The sequence below is a fragment of the Barbus barbus genome (assembly GCF_936440315.1).
Source record: "Barbus barbus genome assembly, chromosome: 38".
NCBI classification, from domain to species: Eukaryota; Metazoa; Chordata; class Actinopteri; order Cypriniformes; family Cyprinidae; genus Barbus; species Barbus barbus.
The window spans coordinates 18169239-18192053 of NC_136716.1; the positions used below are offsets into that span (position 1 = coordinate 18169239).

The window sequence follows — 22815 nt, forward strand, 5'->3', positions numbered from 1 at the left end:
CGTATATGATTGTTAAACTTTTAGTGTAGTACTTCTATGATCGAGTTTGTGTCTGTGACATAAACATATTCATGTGCTTGAAAAAACACTTTGAGTATCTGTTCGTGTGAATATGAATGACTCTTAATTTGACTCAGTGCGTTGCTGTTTTATTGATGTGTTGATGTTAATGTGCATGTATGAATGGTACTTTTAATTTATTTAATAATATACTCTTGAGTATAACATGCTTATCATTGAAAGCATTTGATTGAAAAAAGTTTGTATGATGCAATATGAGCCATCAATATTTTTGCCCTGCATCTCTTGAAGACTTAATATAAGAATATAAGAATTAATATAAATGTGTATATCTGCTTAAATTTAATTTTGTCAACCATTGGGGGTGCACTAACATATAAATGACCTTAAAGCTAGCAAACAAAGACTAAAACAAACATATTTGGGTTCAGACTCCCCAAACACCCCTGTAATTCTCATCCTGTTCTTATTTCTCTAAAATATCATCTTTTATATTTCATAGAAGAAAAATGATGACAGAATTGTCATTTTTAATTGAACTATCCCTTTAAAGTGTGTGTTTCTTTGCTGTGTTGTGTGCGTCTGAGAGAGAAAGATAGCAGTCATAAAAGTAGTGTATTGCACAAACAAGTATTGCACACTTTCTGCTGATGTGATCATTTGAATAAATGACCATTGTAACGACCTCAGGGAAAATTGACATTTTTATATAACAGCTATCATATGTCTGACAGTGACAGTGGAGAAACCGCTTTATGTCCTTGCAAAGTAATTGCTGTACACATAAACGTGTATGAGAGTGATATTAGTGTCTCGGTACGTATGGGACACGGAAGCAGGGTTTATGATTCTAAAAGTACCACAGACAAGGTCCCCTAGAGCAGCTTTGGTGACGTGCCAGTTTAAATGCGGATGGGTTTACAAGCTCAGATAGAAACGCTTTTGGTTAGAGAGGATCTTTATTTTTATCAGAAATGTCCATTTAATCAAGCAGATGCATTATTGTATGTTTTATTTCCTAGTATGTCCAGTATAAGGACGTTGTGTTGCCTTGTGTTGTATTACATGAAAGACAGTCACATGATTTGATTTAAATACGATTTAAACTGCAATATACGGCTGTAGTACCATTCAATGTAAGACTTTCTGATGCATCCAATCACAGAGCATTAGGCCGGGTTGCATCTGTTTTTGATATTGCTTCAAACTTTCATCCGCATTGTATCAGATCATAAAGTCATGACTTCCATGACTGTCCCATGCAGGTGCTCTTTTTCTATTCCACTGAAGATAATCACTAAAAATACATCGGCCGTAATCTGCTTACGTAAATCAGGTAGGAGCTCACAGCAGAGGGCTCAGCGCTGCTTCACCGACAACACAAATAAACCCCTGCGATCTGGACGTTTAATCTAGTACCTGGGGTTGAGCTGTAACACAACACACTATTGTGTGACCGGCGATTTTTATGTTTGTCTTGTATGGTATCTCCTCTAGTGGTTAGAGGGTCTCGCCATGCCCAATTTACCCAATCTTAACAGCTTTGGCAAACTGTGCGGCTCCAGCCGCAGCGACGACTCTGCGGTGCTGGACCGGGTGAAGCGCAAGAACTCAGTTCGGAGAATGTCCATTATTGAAGATGGGAATGTGGCTGAGGTGCTCTACCTCATTCCCAAACAGTCCATGATGGAGCAGCTGCCCTTCCTGAACCCTAATGAATATGTCATCCTGGAGAAAATGGCACCTCCTGACATGGGACCCGGTAAGGGGGGAGAAAGAGTAGGAGAGATGCTAGACTCTTGCTAGACACTTATTTGCTAAGAAAATATTTCCAATATCCAGAAATATTTTTTAATGAGAAAAAATATGTTAAAGCTAAAATAAAATAAAAAATAATTGAAGTAGTTATAATTGTTTATAATAGTATTTTTTTAAAGGGCAACACTGCAGAAAAACAATTTTCATTAATGTTCTTTTTTTCTTGTTAACCCCCATTGTTTTTTAAACTACAATATTTCGTAATATTTCATTTTATTTGATTTTTGTTGTATTTCATTAAATAATTTTATTTACAAATTAATTGTATTTTTAGTAAAATTTCTTTTTTTTAAAGACGTTTAGATATTTAGAAAAAATCATGAAAATCTTTCAACCCCCCCCCCCCCCCCCCCCCCCACTGAAATTAGTTTGAAATTAGAAAATTAGAAAATTTGAAATTTGAGTAATATCTAAAATGAGACAAAAATATTTTATTGATGGGATATTTTAGATTTTAGCAGAGCAGCAGTTCCGAGTCATAGTGATATTTGTAGAGGGGCAGGACTATTTCGGATAGCACAAGCCAAAAATGTAATATATTATAAAATAATTGAGGAGATGAACAGAGATGCTGGTATTTGTGTTTATAAGGCAGTGGGATGTAAGGCTAATCTAAAGTCTGAGCTGGATCATAGCACTATCCCGCTGTCAGGATTATGGTGGACACATTCCTGACAAATCCTCCCATTAGTCTGCAGAGGTCTCTTTTTTTACAATCACTCATTCTTATGCCATATACTGGTATTGTAAATGTTTCATAATGTAGTTTTCAGCAGATTTGTCATTGCATCCTGGAGTAACATACTGACATATTTATTTATACAGTCTTAGTACACATTTGTGTGTGTTTTCATCTATGTAATTTAATATGCAATACTTTTGTTAAAACTACACTCTGCTTTTGTTTTGCAACAGTTATTTTCTAGAACGTATATAAATCTATTCTCGTTAGTATGTTCATTGTAAGCTTGCATAAGTCATTGATTTCCAGATGCAGATGATGTGTGTGGTCTTACTGGATGCTATGCTGCTTTATGTGAGGACATATCTGCTGTATATTTTGAATAATTTGAGAACTGATGAAATGAGAGATTGGAAAGAGGTTCCTCATCTGCATAGATGTGTGTGGATGCGTAAGCCTGACTGTTAATGTTTGACACTTGTGCTCAGAGAGTGCCAGCTCATAGAAGGGAAACAGTGCATACAGTAATTATGGCTTCACTTAACCAATCAATCATTTATAGCCAAGGCAAGTCAGGATCCCCGCTGTGTATCCCTTCAGGAAGTGGAAGTCAGAGAGACCCTGAAGCCAAAAGGTATCATAGTGTTATTCCTCTGTTCCACATGTGCTGCTTTTCCATAGCAGTACTTTGCTGCAGGCATTGTAAGGGTGTGGGTTTGTGTTTTTTGGGCAAAATAGGTGGGAAAAATCACTTGAGATCACTTGAGAACTGAAACATCCTAGCAACCATCCTAGAACATGTTAGCATTCACATAGAAACACGAAAACCCTTCAGAACATCAATATAGTTCAATAACTATTATTCGTTTATATTCACTGTCTTGTGTTTTAGAATGTCAGAGATACAAGAAAATGATGTTAGTTATTCAGAAACAAGCATTTAAAGCAGAAGTAGCCATAGTGAAATTTTGTAGTTTTGTACATATAAATGGAGAGTAATGACAGTGATCTAGCTGTGTTCTTCTTTCTATTGATATAGACTTCAAGTTCCTCTATTTATCCAACACCTGCTGTCTGTGGCCTTCTCATGCTGACACCCTCTGTCTCTCTCTCTCACACACACACACACACACACACACACACATCCTCCCTTATTTAAAATTCAGTTAATCTCCTTTAACCATATCAACCCATACGGCTGTTTCTTAGAATTTGGACACTTTTGTCCCTGTTGGCTGGTTTGTCTTTAACAGTGTCCACATTATTGCATGTTTATCTGAACCATAATGTAACCAACAAATGTAATTTCCAACACATCTCAATGTATGCATTGTGTGGAAATGACATTTTATATAATGGATTATAATGGCTGATTGATTCATAGCTAGCATTGTATCTCCTGAATACATAAAATTAAATAATATTTTCAATATTGTTTTGCATAATTTGGCTAAATTAATGCTTTTTTTAAATGACACTTTGATTTACAAGTGATGTTAATCTTTGTAATTGTTTTCGTCACACAGTACACATCATATTTCAGTTGATCTTTACTGTTGTCTGCTTGGTAAACAAGTACACAAACTTTTGAAACTTTATTAGAAGCAAAATCATTGGTTGTGATGGAATCATTGCTGAGGGACAGCCACACTTTACATAGTTTACTTCACAGATTGTTTAGATTATTATAATTAGAACATTTTAATGATTTTTTTAATAATAATGATAATAATAATAATTCATTAATAATAATGAAGTTTTTTTTTTTTTTTTTTGATTTTAAGAAAAGTCTGATTTGGGACCAAAATAAAATAAAACCTATATACACTATAGCAAGATTTTCAAAAGTAGTATTTAAAAAAAATTGTATTTAAAAAATGTGTTTTAATATGACTTTTAAATCTCAAAAAGGTTTTAGTAAAAAAATATAAATTTAAGGGTCAATAAGAGTCAGTAAGATTTAAATAAATGAATAAATAAATACATTTATTAATCAAGGACACAATACACTGATTAAAAGAGATTCTGTGCTTTTGAACTTTCTAAAGAATCCTGACAGTTTCCAAAAAAATATACAAATATTTAGCAACCCAGCCATTTTAACTTTGATAATAAAAATAAATATTTCTTGAACAGCATATCAGGATATTATTGTAATGATTTCTGAAGAATCATGTGACAAATCAATCTGAACATTCAGCTTTGCCATCACAAGAATACATTTTAAAGTATATTAAAATAGAAAGCAGATGTTTAATAAATCATAATAATATTTCACAGCATTACTTTTTATACAGTTTTTTGATCAAAATAAATGCAGCATTGGCGAGCATATAAGACTTTCAAAAACATTAAAAAAATGTACTGACCCCAAACTTTAGAACGGTATGTCTCAGTCACATACAAAATACGAAGCTAAAAAAAGTATATGCACGTCTTTTCTGCGAGTACCAAGACTTCTGGGTAATTCGTCAGAGCAGCCCCATTCTCTCAGTACACGCTACCCTTAGTGACGTCAATGCATCGTTGTGAATATTAATAACGCCTCTCAATAAACTCCCCAATTCAACTGTCGGCCTAGTAATCCTATAATCTACAGCTATGACGCGTTGATAGTCCGGAGAGAGACTAGCTGATCTCGCAAAGGCCAGAGATAGCATATCACATGCAGTTTTCCTGTTTTACCTTATACATACGTCGGTCAATGAAGGTGAGTTATATTCCAGCTAATTCATCTGCAACAAACAGATTCGAGACTCAGTCAGCACTTCACTGAAATAAACACAGCTAATCAGAGCATGTGAAGAACAATGGGAGGGAGACAATATGTGTGTGAGAGAGAGAGAGAGAGAGAGAGAGAACAGGAAAAATAGAAATGTGCAGTATATTAAACTGAGTCACATGTGCCTGTCCCCTCCATCTCTGTCTGAAGAATTTAAGGTGGTGTCTCGAACTGCGAGGGATTACGGCTGTGGAATCTGCATTTGTCACACACGGCAGCTGCAACCTGGTTATTTCAGAAGAGCCAGGGCAGAGTCCACAAGCACACACACAGAGGGGGGGCTGCTCGAGAAACGAAGACCAAGCCAGCAGTTGCTGAGCGGCTGCTTCGTTTGAGAGTGCAACCTCTTTCAATCCGTTCCTCTGCTGTCATCTTGCCGTTGCCTTGCGCTCTCTCTCTCTTTCTCTCTCTCGCTCTCTCTTCCGTCGTCTCCTCACGTTTGGATTCAGTGGGGGAATAAAGCAGGAGAACCCAAGGAAGAAAGCAGGCAGGAGGAAGCAGCTCTCTCCCTCTGATCCTCCTCATCAGAGCCCCAGCAGACACTGAGGAGCCAATGGTCATGGTGAAGGAGAAAGGTAGCATGGCATTGCACAGCACTGGGTGGGGACCAGGAGAGAGAGCTCATGCAGAGGGAGAAAACCAGGCCAGCATGTTGGAGATTTTGCTGCTTTAGAAGGATTGCCGTGTATAAAAATGAATGAGATACTGCAGAAGGGAACATAGTGGTACTAGTGATTAACTGATATATTGGACAGAGCGATTAATTGGTAGTCATTAAGCTATTTTTAGATTGCTGATAACTCTTGCTTGATAGATTTCTCAACAGAAAGTAATATTTCACTAATGTTAGTTTGGAAATCTACCGACAATTTTGTCAATGGATAGTGTGCATTTCTGCTGTTAGTTTTTCATTATTATTTTTAAAATAGTGCATGTTTTAAATAATTTTGAGTTTATTTTGTAATAGTAAAACTGCACTTTTTTATAATGTAAAACACTTAAAAATTTGAAGCGTGAAACACAATAAATTCGCTAATTTCGCTAAATTCACTAAATTCGTTGTTCGCTACCATTAAGTTTTGTTCATTTTTATTGGTATGTTGGATATGAGCCACCTTGCTCTCTAGATACCTTTGTTAGCATTTGGTGTTAAAAAGCTCATGTTGGTCGACCACAGTGGTGTGAAAATGACAAAGCTTGTGCTTTTGTATTTGTTTGCGATTCTGAGGCTTGCAGTTAAGGCTAATTATGAATTGTAGTCTGTGTGTGTGTGTGTATTTGTCTTGGGTTGGTCTTAAAGACGATTACTTTACCACTAAATCGTTTCTCAGCATGTGGGCTGCACATTGTGCTGTACAAACATAATGTGTGTTTATTATTATCCAAAAGACCATTTTATAGACTTTTCTGTTTATGTATCACCATTCGTGTGGTCTGGTACATATTTTACACATTCTAGTCTAAATAATACAGAGATTACTAGGTCTACTGGTTATGTGTGAATGTGCGTAACTGTCTGTGCAGGACTTTTATGCTGGGAGTTCTTTGTGAATATTAAGTGGCAGTAACTTCAGAAGTTTCATGTTATCTGATGAGGGAAGCCGCATTATAGCAGGAACATCTGGTGAATCTTAAACGCTTCATTATCATGTTGACTCAGGCCTCAGGACCACACCGCCTGATTAAAACAATACAGTGAAAAACACCCAAAATAGGACAAAAAATTACTGTTATTCAACAGAAGGAGCTTCAGATGGCACAGTTTCTATCAGAGATGTTGTGTAACACTGTGTAGGAATTTAGCAGGCTATTGAATTATTAACTGAATGCAGGCAGTGCACAGTGCGTTCCTGTTTGGGATTTCTCCGGAAATAGGGTTGTTTCCCGAAGAAAGCCCTTGTCACGACTCAGAAACGGAGGCGAAGGATGTTTCGTAGCAGCGATGTGTGTGTGTTTTGAAAAGTAGATTATGCTTTAGTAAAAGCTAATAGTGGTCTGCGCAGGATGAGGGAGGGGGAGCGAGGGAACGAGACATGAGAAGAGAGAGAGAGACTAAGAGAGAATGAACTCAATAATGCATTTAGCCTATCGCTGTAGTCATGGCAACTGGGCGATGACTGGTCTGTTGCTGAGCCCGTACCCCGTATGAAATCACAACACAACACACACTGCAAACCCACCTTACACACCTGTATTTACACACAAACACGTGAATGTCAGTGCTTTCATACGTATATGGCACATAATATGTTCATTAATGCATGCATGGAGTTTAGTTCAGTGCATTAACTTACAGGCTAGCTGCCATAAGCTAATACACAAACAAAAGCATAATAGACATTTCTACAATATTTTAAATGATAAATGAAAATTATTTAAAGTATATTATCCAGATATGTAAACTATATATTATAATAAATATTTGATTAATTTATAATAATAAAGTACATTATTTGTGTTCATTGTTTTATTACATTATGCACACATAAAATAATAGATATTGTCTGTTATTTTATACATAACATAATAGACATAGTATACAGTTCACATTATACCTGAACCTGAATATAAAGTCTTATTTACAAAATTACTTAATATTACCCTGCCATATTGTTATAAAAATATGCACATACTATTTTTTATATTAATTGATTAATTTAAAATATAATACATTATTTAAAATATAGTATAAAAATACATGAATTCATAAAATATTAACAATCAAGTCTTTATTTACCAGAAAACTGAAGGAAGACCTTAATGCCTATTTTTTTACGTCTCATTAAATTTATTCAAATATTACTGTATCATTGGCCATCTGCAATCTCATTCCCCACGGTGCCAGATTTACAGATTGTCCATTTCCTCCATGCATGCAGCTGGGTAGTGGCTGAGCCTAGCGTAGCAATGAAATCACATTCACACACACTCACACACACACAACATTTGCTTGAATACTCTCTGTACTATCAGTGGTTAAATGAGAATGCTCACGTCAAAGGCACATAACTCTGATAACCTTTCCATAAATGGTCACAGAGCGCTTCACATGATTGTAAATGAGATTGTTGATCTAAAAATGTGTTGTTCTGTATTAGAAGAATGGATATACCAGTTTTGTAGCCCTATATTTAAGGACAGGATATTTTAGCATATGATAGTTAGCCAAATACATGGACTCTGAGGACTGTTTCTGACTGCAAATATTTATTTCACTACCTATATGAAAGGGTTATAGGCCTAGTATTAACATAAGCATAAACAGTTTATCTGCTACATAGAGTTTGGATGTTATTGAGACTATTTTTTGCCAACATAGCACACTGATCTCAGCAGAAATATGTTGAAAATGCTCTTTAAACCTATTTATCAACCTACACTTTGGCAAAACAGGCTTTTTAAGATGCAATATAACATTTTTGAATTCTATTGATTAAAAATATATATATACTTGGGCTTGATGTATGTTACTGTAACTGCAGTGACAAACAAACACATTTTATTGAGTAAATAATCCAGATGATTAAGCAGTTTATAGCTTCAGTTTGGGGGTTGAGTGTCATTACATGTCAATAAATTACCAAATGGGTCTAAATGTGATCTAGCTCCTTATACAAAAGTATAATTTAGGAAAATCCATTTATTTTCTATCATTCATATCCATTATTAAAGAAAATACTCAGCAGTCACCAAGGAATTACTTTGTTATGCAGCAGACACATTCAGTGTAAAAGCCTCATGATATCAATACAGAAAAAATAGCACAGCTAACATCTGGCCAAAATGTCAGTCATTTCCTTTTGTGTAGTGTGCCCCAACATTACTGATATGTATTTTATTGGCCTTTTAATGTGAGGGAAAGATCAGAATGACTGAGTACTCTTTAAAGGGAATTATAGAAATTTGTCAGCCACATTCAAAGCAGATATCAAGAAGTCAGATACAGAGACTAATAAGTGTACATATGTGTGTCCATATCATTATCCCTTGGCTATTTCACCTGCGGGTACGTTACATCAGTCACTGATCTCAGAGGCCTCATAGGCTGTGGTACAGATATGCTTATCACATTTGCTTATCACAATAGTGTGTCCTTTGCTCGGTTGGTGAGTTAGCTTTATGTATTTGTGTGCATGCCAAAGAGGATATTTAAATTAATGCTTTAATAATAATAATACTTTACCCTGAGACCCAATAGTTATCTCTAAAATCAGACAGACAGCAAAGGGTCTTATGGGGTCAGATTTTAGCATGTTTTTTTGAATCAGCTATAAAAAGTCTACACTATCCACAAATTCAGTGATGTTGAATCACATATAAATGTGTAAGTCTACTATAGACTCTATTTTGCTGAATTTATTTCAGGTAAAATATGTGAATTCAATCTACTGGGATTGATTCCCACTACAATATCCCAAAGCCCCAGTATATGACACATTGCTGCCTAAAACTATGAGATTTTATATTAGGCTATATATCAATCTTCATCAGCGAAAGTTTTCCACAGCCAAAATATGATGAATTATACTGATAATATTGCACTAGAGAGCACTCGTGCAGTGTTCTGCTGTATTTATTTCACTTTTATTAAGAATTATTTTTACTGTGTTGGTTTTTGACATAGTGTTTGTAGTCTTGTACCTGATTAGAAGTTGTTCAAAGAGTACGATAGTAGCAGTTGAGATGAGAGATGAAAATCAATACAATTATACAATCAGTATGTGTAAATATGTTCTACCTTGAAGTGGCATCTATTTTTCATGAATAGCAAGAAACACTTTCTAAGGCAATGCACTACCTTTCAAAAGTTTGAGGTAATTTTAAAAAAAAAAACTAAAAGCTTTTATTCAGCTAGGATCCATTAAATTGAACAAAAGTAACAGTAAAGACAAATAGAATGTTACAAAATATTTATATTTCAAATAAATGCTTCTTTTACACTTTCTACTTCTTTTGCATTTTTTTCTCCTTAAAAATATCACATTTCCACAGAATTATTAAGCAACACTGTTTTCAACTGTGATAATACTTTTTTTTTCCATAGAATTATTACACGTGACACTGAAGACTAGAGTAGTGGCTGCTGAAATTTCAGATTTGCCATCACAGGAATAAATTACACTTTGAAATAAAATAGAAAATAGAAATAATATTTCAGAATATTGCCTTGGTGGGCATAAGAGGCATATATAAATTCTGTATAATATCAAAGTAAATAAAAAAAACCTTACCAATCCCAAACTTTTGAGCAGTAGTGTATTTTGTTTCATACACTTCTATAAAAACTAATTGACTATATTGTGTATTTCTCAGTCCTGAAGAATCTGGTGTGTTTTGATATCTGTTCTGTGTCTATAAGATATATATATCGATCATGAGAGACGATATTTATCAGGTGCTGTTCCATATTCTTGCTTCTCTTCTTGAACACAGACCCTATTTGTGAGTCTGGATGTGGGCCAGCAATGTGAGGGCCGGCGTGACGTTGACTGGAGGGGAGCCATACCACAATACAAATATTATATCAATCCAATACAAAATGATTATGAGAAATGAATATTTCACCCTGAATGCATTACCTGTAGCCAAAAGACAGCAATCAGTCCAGGTCTGTGTCTAAAACAAGCTCTCTTTAGCATCCAGTCCTGACATGTGTGGATTGACCGGTCGTTTGTACTTGGCCAGAGCGCAAAAGGTTAGTAGGGGTCAAGTATTGAGTTGAGAGGTGAGCTAATACTGAGATTAGTACAGGGTTGTTGTAAGGTTAAACTCTACTAAAATTAGCAGGCAGACAAAAAGATGTTTAGACCTTCATGGTCTGAGTTGAGGAGGAATGTATTGTATGTGTAGTTTGAAAATGGCTGCTGTAGGTAGTGGTGAGGAGTAAAACATTGACTCACTCTGTTCACACAAACACACACACTCATTCTGAGTCAGAACTCGAGTTCAGCTCAAAGCGTTTTCATTTTTATTTTTTTTATTTTAGTTTTTACTTTTAATAAATGCTGTTCTTTAGAACTTTATATTTATCAATGAAACATAAAAAATGCATCACAACTCTTTTCAATATAATAATATGAAATATTTCTTGAGAGCAATATTAGAATGATTTCTGAAGGATCATGTGACAATGAAGACTGGAGTAATGATGTTGAAAATTAATCTTTGCCATCACAGCAATAAATTACAGTTGCAGTAATAACATGTCACATTGTTATTATTATTATTTATTGGAAATTTATTTGTGCATGCTAATTGCCTATTTTTACATTCATATTACTTTTGTGGTCAACCTTTAAAAACACTAATAATTTAATAATGGTTAAATGTAATCTTTAACAAAACTCAAAATGAATATCTTTTTTTTCCCTTTTCATGTAGCATGTTCTTAAATTATACTGGAGATATTATCCATGAAAAACGAGGCAATCACATTTCTGTGTATTGTTCATAAAACCATTCTTTTCGTGCAACAATTTAAGGATCTTTTATAGAAACTTTACATGTAAATATGTCTTGCACGTGTTTTATGAATGAGGCTCATAGTGTTTGTGTTTCAGGAAGCCTCAGTGTTTAGCTGTGCTGTTCTTCACCACCTGCCCACATTCCCTCACATCTGCGTCGAGCGTGACAGAGTAGAGGTAGCAGACTCTGTCTTTGGCTGAATGCAGAGAACACATACTGTAGCAGTGTCCAAATCTGCCTTTTGTGTGTCTGCCTACTATAGCAACAGTGTGAGCTGTTGTACTAGTTACAGCATATGTCAGGAAACTCTCCTAGTTTAGCCCATCTGCATGATTGAAACACAAAACAGTTCATTCTTAGCTGTCAACATTGCAGCTTCACTCTGGGGTTCCACCGTACAAGCTCCCAGTGTCATGCTGTTGCCGCCCTGGTAGGGTTGGTTGCTATAGCAACAGCTGTCTCGGGCGGAGGGGGCTAGTTTAAGACAAAATCCTGTGCTTCAGTTTCAAAGGCTGGTAGGAACATTCTTGAGCACAAACCCCTGCCAGAATCTTATCTTTACTGATTAGTGGCTCTCACTACCTCGTCCAGGCAAAGGGAAAATTCCTGTCATCCACGACAACTTCAGCAGAGAAAAAATAAGGGACGTTGTCCATTTCTTTACTTTATACCACATTATATAAGAGCTTCCATACTGTGCTCAAAATGAGGGCAATTTTTATGTGCTTTCAAACTTCAAATGTGACATTTGCATCGTTCAAGTGTGCGGTGGTTTTTATGGAAGCTTAAATAGAATTGTAAGATGTAAATACAGAATTCTGAAAAAAGTAGCGAGAATTCCGATACATAAACTTGAAATTGCAGTTAAAAAATTCTGAATTGTGAGGGAAAAAAGTCTGAATCGTGATGTAAAAAGTGTTTTCACAGTGTGTGATTTCATATTGTCTGTAGAAATTTAATGCACTCAAAGTCTAGCATAACCATAGCTTTAGATCGCATGGCAGTTTCTTGACATGAACACAACACGAGCCTTGATGTCCAATTCACGGTCAGTTGACTCATTGAAATAATTATTTTTAATGCAAGTTTCCTCATAACTTAACGGTTTGAATCAGTAGTAAAAAGCCATTGGAAACAGGTTTTTAATTAATTTAATAGGAGTTTAATTAAAGTCATGAGGCATAAGTGACAGGAAAAGAAATGTCATGCAATATATTATTAGGAGACATACAGTATTTGAACAGACCCCCCGTCCCCCCCTCTCCCCAGAGCAGTTTACATAGTGGAAACTCTTTTGGGTGGCAATATTATGTAAGCACATGGCCTGATAAGGAGCAGTGAGGTGGGAGGGAGATTCTTTATGGTAATCTTGCACAAGCCTTTCAAGTGGCCAACGATTAGATTAGAGAGGTATGCGTTAACTCTCCAATAGAACAGGAGATATAAAGTGAAGAAGTGTCATTCTGGAGTGAGAGAGATGGAGAGTACTGTGGTTCCTGTGATTTTAAGAGTAATACTAAATGTCACAAGGAGGAAGGATAGAGAGAGTAAGAGGAAAGATTTGTAGTCACGCCAATGAAAAGCCACTTTAAAGGGTTCAGAGCTCTTTTCGTTCGAATTAACTTTAGCTTTTGAGTGCCGCCAGGTTTAGAACAGCAGCTTTGAGTGGACACTGTCTTGGCCTGATGACCTTGAACAAATATGGCATAGTAAAGCCTTAAGTGAAACACAGCACGCAAACACAGATACCGCGAGAAACAGATTGAAGTATTGTGAGCCTCAGCACACAGCTCATCCATCATTTCTGTCTGTGGAATGTCTGCTCTCCTTCAGGGCATGTAATTATCAAGATTATAAACAACTGAATAGTGTACTTAATGAGAGTTTTAATGTCTGTTTATAGTGGTGTTTATGTTTTAAAGGAATAGTACACCCAAAAATTTAAAATTGAATTATTCTTTATGCTGGTGTGTCCGCAGGCTAACATGTCAGAAGTTAGTGAATGGCAAAGCACAAATGACTCATGACCTTCGTTATGCAACTGTACCGACTCTAAATGACACTTGTGATGAGCAGTACAGATATGTAAACAACAACATGACTCGTGCGAGCAAGTGTGAGGACCTCTCCATGTGGCTGTGATAACCACTGCGTGGCAGCCAGCTTGTCCTGCTGATTACTCCAGAAAAACACTCCCAATACCTACTAACACTCTTCTTACACCCACACACTGTGTGATAGCACCCAAAGCGCGGACATTGGCCCATTGAAACACTTTCTAGCTGGTTACAATCATTATGTAATAAAGGCTAGTGGAGGTTCAGCCTCGTGTTTATTAGTTTTGCGTCTACATGCATATTTATTGCTATGGAAATAACAGCAGTGCTTAAATGCAGGAACAGTGCAGCCAATTATAAAAATAATTAAAGCTTCAGTTTTATATAACCATGCCATTTGCTTAAAAAGTTGTTGGACATTACAAACCATTCAAAACCTGCTATGTTTTAACTAATGGTTTAATTATAACGCTCTTATAAGAATTATAATGCTAACAGACTTTTTCGAAGACACTAAACCATTTCTATAAAATAAATATTTAATTAAAACATGCCAATAAGTAGTAAGAAACGTGCCAGGAACGTTTGTATGTAATATTTGTGTGATGTTAGGGACTAAATTTACCTGAAAACAGTGAAATCTGCAGCGAGAGACGAAGTTTACTGCTTGCCAGTAGTTGTGTTGACGCCCCGTTTCCATGGCAACTCTGCTGCTGCTCGTGCAGCGCTCAACGCACACACAGCATTCACGCAAACATCTAACATTAAAACATTACATGAATAAATTACAGTCTCGTTCAATAATTATTCAATAATGAATTTAAAACTCAATTTGGAGTTCAAAAAGCAACAGCAACAATAGCTCACCGTATAGAGACGGGTTCTTCCTGGCAGCCTGTAAAAGAGAGAGAAACACGGCGAAAAAGCAGTTAGGACTTCTCTATAATAATCCGCTTTAATATTTCCCCTCAGAGAAACTGCTGGAAACGCATTAAGGCGTTAACATTCATTTTAAAAATCGCTAGCGTGACCGTTAGCTAAACAAGTTAGATGGAAATGAGGCACAGACTCTTCACCTGTGCTGTAGCACACAGAGAGCCTTACTAGTACCCTTTAAGTGTCACAGAATTAACAACGTAGTATTTTTTTGTAATTTAGTTGAAGTGAAATCTTACCTGAAAGCCCCGATGTCGCCGGGATGAGTCTCTTCTCTCTGTGTGTTGCTAAGAAACCAATAACTGGGCTCGAGCAAAACAGATTAGTGCGGTATCGGCCTGCGGTCGGGAACCGACTCAGAGCCGACGATTGAAGAGCTGAGAAACAGAGCACTGACCGAATTATACCAGCCTACTCCTGGCCGATGTTTTTTAGATGTTTCAGGTTGTGAGGCCGACGTTTCGATATTGGGCCGACGTCGGCCAGACGTACGTGTGCTGTTTGGGTAGTGATTCATTCACTCTCAAATTTGTCCTTTTGTGAAATACAAAAGAAGATATTCTGAGAAATGTCTCAGTAATATAATTTAAATGTATTTATTTATTTTCTGAATTACTTGCAGGTTTTCATAAATGATCTGGTTAACACATTACAATAAAGTAAAAAAATTAAGTTAATTCATGTTAATACATTACTTAAAATCAAAGTGGTGTCTTTTTAACATTATTTAATGGACCTGAGCTAACAATGAACAGTTGTGTTTTTATTAACTAACATAACTAAGATCAACTAGCACTGCCACAAATGTATTGCTCATTAATGTTAGTTAATGGATTACCTAACATAACCAAATGGGACCTTACTGTAAAGTGTTAAAATGATATGTGTGGGACATAATTTTGTCAACATTAGCTTTAGCATTAGCTTTTGTTGAATGTGGTCAGAATACATCGCTGGCCTGCAATTTCAATTTTAATGTCATGATCAAATGACTAATTATTCAAATTACTTATGTAGCCTAATCAAATTATTTATGTAGTACAGCTATACAGTAACAGGTTTATTATCTTTTAGGTAGCTACAGACCAGTTGTTTATACACTTGTTAATGCTGGCTGTTAAATATTTTGTTTTGGGTTAGAAGCTCATTAATGAGATAATCCTATCCTCTTTATCTGTGTACAGTGTAGGCTACTTCCAAAACGTAAATCTTTGCTAATCCATGTCTCTGTGTTCTTTAACAGTGGCCCATCCTCAGGAACCGCACCATCCACCAGGAAAACTGGTCATCCAGTGCTATAAGTGTGGGGAGCCATGCAAGGGAGAGGTTCTCCGGGTGCAATCCAAGCACTTCCATATAAAATGTTTCACATGCAAAGGTAAGATCTATTTACTACACGGTGGCTGTTAGAAAGTCTTAATCTATTTGTGAAAACTCCTGACAGCTCATTTCTTATAGGTCAAGAATGATGGCTTAATAAAGTATGTTATAGGTTTGTTATTGAGGAAGTAGTTTAATTACATTTAGTCATAGCTTCATCCAAGTCAAAAATGTGACCAAAGGATAACCAAACAAAGCTGGCTCTGATAAAGCTGATGGCTTGTGCGGTTGAGTAGAGGGGAACCCAGAACTTCATTACCTGATGAATAAAACCAAAGTTAGTCCAAAGCTGTATCCCGCCCCCTCTGCACAACCACGATAATTTAATAAAATGGGCCAGTCACTCTTTGTCCAGACTTCTGTGGTCTTCTGTGTTCATACCTATTTTACTGACATCATTTGGCAGGAATTATGGAACAACTGACTGAATTTGTTTGGTGAGTCCTTCCTGAAATGATACAGGCAGGAAGTAGATTGAGTTTGCCATCACATGGTTTGGTCTGTTGTGGTTGTACATGAAGTTTTGACCTTCTTTATTTAGTTGAAGAGTTTTTGGCTGTCTCTCAAAAAGCTTATTTTCATTCTTTGCGCTCCATATGGATTGACCCACAGGTTGTATAAGAGAATGTAAGGTTTATGTGGTGGCATGTTGCCAGGCACAAAAAGCAGACAACTCATTTCCTTCTGGAAGCCTCAGCAAGAGCTCGATGGCTTAATGTGCCTTCGTTTTAGAAGAAAAACGGTCAGTTTCTGCATTCTTGATTAATGTGCAGCACTTCTATATTTCAAACATTGAGGACCTGTTGATAGATAACAATGTCTTCAGCCGTTTGAATGTCATTGCCATGGCAAGCATAATACCAGGTGTCTGCATCTGGTTGGAAAACCGTTGTATGAGGGGTCTTGACAATAAATGTCAGTGCGTCCATAAGCTTCTGTTCTCAATAATCCTTTAAACAGCCCTCAGAAGCTGAGGTCTTTCCTGGTTTTCTTTAATCTCAATTCACTCCACATGTAGTTCCGCATTAGTCACTAATCACTGACACCGCATTAGTTACCTGAAACAAGGTCATAAATGAGAGTGCCCTGTCTTCACTAAGATGACTGACTATTTATGAGCTTTCCTCCCTTCCTTATTTCTTTCATTCAGTTACTCCAGCTTTATTTTAGTTTTTTCATTTCAAATCAGTGCATAAAAAAGACAATTCTGGAAATTGATGACACTGTCTGAACAAACAGTTAAGATTTTCTCAGTCACAAAATGGCAGAGCAGACAGTAAGTCCTAAAGACTGGACTTTTTAAATCAGATTTGTATGCATTTTGTGTGCAAGGCTAGGAAACATCACAAGATTTACTTCATAAGCACAGAGTGAATGAAAAATGGAAAAAGACCAAAATGGCTAGAACTCATTCACACCAGCATCTGTCACATGATTGTTCACTTGTACAAGTAGAGTTGGGGTTTAAAGTTGAAAAAAGATATTGAAAATCTGTGATTCAAAATCCAATAATAATATAATTAAAAGAATATATATAATATTTCATATTTTTTTAAGATAATATTTTATCAAAAGAAAAGTTTGGCATTTTTGGCAAAAGAAATGCTGTGGTATAAAATGAAAAATAAATACTTTAGATTCTGCACTCTTTCTAGGTCACTAATCAAATAATCAAATTAATGAAATTGGTAATGTGACTCTGTACAGACGGTCAGATGTTCTTGTTTTCAAACTCAAGATGCTCATTGGATCATTCTGAAATAATGCTGGAGAACATGATCATCAGATTTTTCATGCAGCTCAAGTGCTTCTGCCATTAAAGCAAAAGATGAAAAAACCAAATACATTCTGAAATTCTTTTTGGTTGTTCAGTTCAGTAATCTTGTTCAGTTGATCAAACTGTTATGCCCCTCAGGGGTCAAATGTTATTATTTTATATTATTTATTGGTACCACTTTAGTATATGGACCAATTCTCACTATTGTTTATTAGCATGCCTGTTATTAACATATTGTCTGTTTATTAGTACTTATAAAGCACATATTCTGCATGACCATATTTTACATCCCTAATTCTGCCTAATACCTAAATTTAACAACTACCTTACTAACTATTAATAAGCAACAAATTAGGAGTTTATTGAGGCAAAAGTCATAGTTAATGGTTTGTTAATGGAGAGAGTTGACCAAAAGTTCAACTTTTTACTCAATGTTAAATGTGCACATCAATTTTGTTATGCAGCATACGTGTAACAGTAATATGCATGTAATACAAACCTACACACAAACCAAATATATTCTGAAGTTTTTGTTGATTGTTCAATTCAAATTTTCCATGGAAAATATCAGAAAAAGTTGATTAAATCAGTATGGTATCAGACATTTGGGTCCCAGATCATCCCACTTTACTTTTTGAGTACCATGTGAGTACCATATTTATATTGAAACCATTCAGTACCATTATAAATACTCAAAATGTCCTTGTCCAGTTGTCCTGCATGGATATTAACGTATATTAATCCCCATTTCTCCTAGATTGTCAAATATAGAACGAGTAAGACTATTACTAGCCGCATATCTCTTAAACACAGAAGAGGGCAGTACGAGGGCAGTACGAGGGCTCAGGTTAAGTAGGCCGGTGACATGTAGTCCACTTACAAGGAATCCATAATCTAATGGATCTCCCGTATTTCTAGTCAGTCTACTCCATTCCTAGAAATCAGGATTCAGACTGTTAACGTCTAATGTTTCTTTCTCTGTGAATACCTGGCAGGAGTGCTTCTGCTGAGGTGACTTGCCAATACCTGAACTCTGGCAAGAGAAGATGCAGTGCTCTACAGCTCGGTTGTAAGCTAATGAGCCTTGCTCTGCTCTAATAGTTTAATTTGTTCACTCTAAACAGGCTCACTTAGACCGCTAGAGTGAGCATGTGCAGTCAACATCTCTGGTTCTGCTCTCCCCTTCTCTACGGTGATCACTTTATATTCCTGTCCATGTCTCACCCTGTCTTTCTGCACATTCTCCCTCCCTCTCCTTCTCTTGCTCTGTGTGTAAATGCTGTGTCAGTCAGCGAGCCTGTGTGCGCTATTTTGGGCATAGTCTCCGGGAGCTGTTAAAGCGCTGCAATGCTGGAAATAGCTTTGCTGATCCCCATTGGGAGGATAAGACGGCAGAGGAGGGGTTCGCACACACCTCTACAGAGACTGCCAGTCTGTCTGTCTGTGAACATGTGTGCGTGTGTGTGTGCCAGTCACTCCGCAGCTGTGGGTTTGCATTAATGAGGAGTGGCAGACGCCCCTCTGGGTCAAGGGTTACATGCCTGAACATGTCATTTAAGGATGTCATTCTCACTGCCAAGAAGATGATGTCACAGGTTGACATCAAAGCAACAGATTCGTTTCACAACTATTTGAGCATTTAATTTATAGGAGGATGTTGCTTTGATGAAGTTACTGCTGTTTTTATTGTTTTCGGTTTATACATTTTTCTCTGTGAGAACCAGATCATGTGACTTACACAGATAAATATTTCCTATTGAATAGGAGGAAAATGAATCACTTATGGCTGCAGTTCAAGAAATTTTCAGAGGTTTCAAATGTTTGGGTTCAGTAAGATTTTTTCAAACGTTTTTGAAAGAAGTGTCTTATGTTCATGTTCATGAGCATAAATAGTCTTACTTCAAAAAGACTTAGATTTTACAGCATTTTACTGAACAAATTATACTGTATATTCACTATTCTGTACTCTACTATACTGTATTCTCACTATTAACCAACCATTAACTATGACTTTAGCCTCAATGAACTGCTTATTAAGAGTTAGTAAGGTAGTTGTTAGGTTTAGGTATGAGGAAGGATTGAGGGATCTAAAGTCATGCAGAATAAGGCATTAAAATGTGCTTTATAAGAGCTAATAAAAAGCCAAAATGCTATAATATGCATGCTAATAAGCATCTAGTTAATAGTGAGAATTGGTCCCTAAATTAAAGTGTTAGCAGTTTAATTTTATGCTAACTGACAGCATGCTGCAAGTGGTGTCAATAGATGAATAATCTATTTATTGCTTTAAGAGTAGAATAATCTGGATTATTGCTTTAAGAGTTTTAACAGAGTATGTTTTAGCAACAGGAAGAGGAAGTTTGGTTTCTACCTGTCGAGGTCAGGTCATCCGCATTTTGAAGAATAAGGTATATATTTAGATGTCTATTTTGTGTGTGTATGTGTGTGTGAGGTAAAGAGCTGAGATTAGGAGCACTCTCTTAAAGGCAGTGCTTTTAATCTCAGTTTGTTACCTGTATAAAAGACACCTGTCCACAGAAGCAATCAATCAATCAGATTCCAAACTCTCCACCATGGCCAAGACCAAAGAGCTGTCCAGGGATGTCAGGGGCAAGATTGTAGACCTACACAAGGCGGGAATGGGCTACAAGACCATCGCCAAGCAGCTTGGTGAGAAGGTGACAACAGTTCACAAATGGAAGAAGCACAAAATAACTGACAATCTCACCCGGACTGGAGCTCCATGCAAGATCTCACCTCGTAGAGTTTCAATGATTATGAGAACGGTGAGGAATCAGCCCAGAACTACATGGGGGGATCTTGTCAATGATCTCAAAGCAGCTGGGACCATAGTCACCGAAAACAATTGGAAACACAATACGCCATGAAGGACTGAAATCCTGCAGCGCCCACAAGGTCCCCCTGCTCAAGGAAGCACATGTACAGGCCCGTCTGAAGTTTGTCAATGATTCAGAGGAGAACTGGGGGAAAGTGTTGTGGTCAGATGAGACCAAAATCCTGCTCTTTGGCATCAACTCAACTCGCCGTGTTTGGAGGAGGAGGAATGCTGCTTATGACCCCAAGAACACCATCCCCACCGTCAAACATGGAGGTGGAAACATTATGCTTTGGGGGTGTTTTTCTGCTAAGGGGACAGCACAACTGCACGGCATCAAAGGGACGATGGACGGGGCCATGTACCGTCAGGGCCAGGGCATTGAAAATGGGTCGTGGATGGGTCTTCCAGCATGACAATAACCCAAAACACACGGCCAAGGCAACAAAGGAGTGGCTCAAGAAGAAGCACATTAAGGTCTTGGAGTTGCCTAGCCAGTCTCCAGACCTTAATCCCATAGAAAATCTGTGGAGGGAGCTGAAGATTCGAGTTTCCAAACGTCAGCCTCGAAACCTTAGGGTGCTTTCACACCTGCCTCATTTAGTTCGGTTGAATCGCACTATAGTTCGTTTTCCCTCTTGGTGCGGTTCGTTTGGGCAGGTGAGAATGCAGCAATTGCACTCGGGTGCGCACCAAAAGCGTACCAAACAAGCGTACTGAGACCTCCTTGAAGATGTGGTCTGGAGCGGTTCGTTTGTGGTGAGAACGCGATCGGACCTCAAACAGACCCAACTGCAAAAAGAACTGCACATTTTTGGACTAAACCAGCTGCCGTATTCAGATGCGCTGTGCATTATGGGATTAGGAAGTGTTTGTTGATAGTTTGCAGTTTAGCATGGCAGGTCGCGGACAAACTTGGGGTTGTGAGGAGGTGCGGAGCCTCATAGAAATTTGTAATAATGATGGAATAGCAGTGTGCTGTCTGCTGTATTTTACTCCTGTCTTTGTTTACTTCCGGGAGCACCGTTGGAATTTTCCCGTATGCTCTTTCTGACCAATCGAAAAGCAGTTTAGGGAATGCGTTCAAAGACACATCTAGCCAACAAGTGAAGCGGATGTTGTCATGTGACTGCATTTTGGTTCGTTTCAGCTGGTTCGGACCAGAGCAAACAGTGTGGTGTGAAAAGGATCCAAAATGGCTAAAAATAGCTACAATGTATAATTTTATACAATGTAAAATAATTATTTGACTCATTAAAATGCAAATCAATTTATAACTTTTTTGAAATGCGTTTTTCAGGATTATTTTTTATTTTGTTATTCTGTCTCTCACTGTTCAAATAAACCTACCATTAAAATTAGAGACTGATCATTTCATTGTCAGTGGGCAAACGTACAAAATCAGCAGGGGATCAAATATTTTTTTCCCACTCTATGTGTATATATATATATATATATATATATATATACATACAATTTTATTTTTCAATTTTTTTAAAAAGTTGACATCATTCTTGCTGCCATGAATTTTCATTAGTCAGTTTTTCATACTGTCCTGTGGTCTTTATTAAATTTGCTGTGCTCTGCCATGTAATCTATATGAGTAACTAATGCAGTCATTTAAGGAAAGTTGCACAGGAAATATGTGTTTAAGGATTTAAATTACACTTGCAGGCAGCATACAGTACCACCTGCATTCCTTGCTGAGGTCAGACTCAGAAATCATACATTTGTGCTATGTAGACTCAGCGGTTATTTTAACGATCACTGCATTTTATTTTGCAGCTTTGCTCAATGTACATACACACCTCAACACAAGCAGCATGAATGATATGTCGCCATTAGTATCCACTCACGCTGTCAACGCAGAAAATCATGCCATGTCTCCAATCTGGAGAACTCACCAAAATTAGCTTAAGTTATTGATGCTTATGATCTTCATATAGCTCATATTCCAAACTCATATGACTTTGTTTCTTAAATTTTATAAAATATACTGTTTGTTTCTCTATATGCAAGTACACATAATGAGGATTGGAGCCTTAAAAATTATGCAAATGC

General features: G+C 36.9%; 1 protein-coding gene across 29 annotated transcripts in view; it reads left to right on the forward strand.

Moving 5' to 3' along the window:
* LOC306857932 (actin-binding LIM protein 1-like) overlaps positions 1–22815 on the forward strand; it is a 73592-nt gene that overhangs the window by 14769 nt on the left and 36008 nt on the right. For 28 of the 29 annotated variants that reach the window (XR_013783155.1, XR_013783156.1, XR_013783159.1 and 25 more), the window contains exon 2: positions 16005–16139. Coding sequence is in view for 1 of the 29 variants with exons in the window: in XM_079398214.1 (XP_079254340.1) it covers positions 5857–5878; positions 16005–16139 (157 nt within the window). In the remaining 28 variants the exon portion in view is untranslated. Of the gene's footprint in view, positions 1–5568; positions 5879–16004; positions 16140–22815 lie in introns of those variants that run through there. The other variant, XM_079398214.1, reaches the window with a different exon arrangement.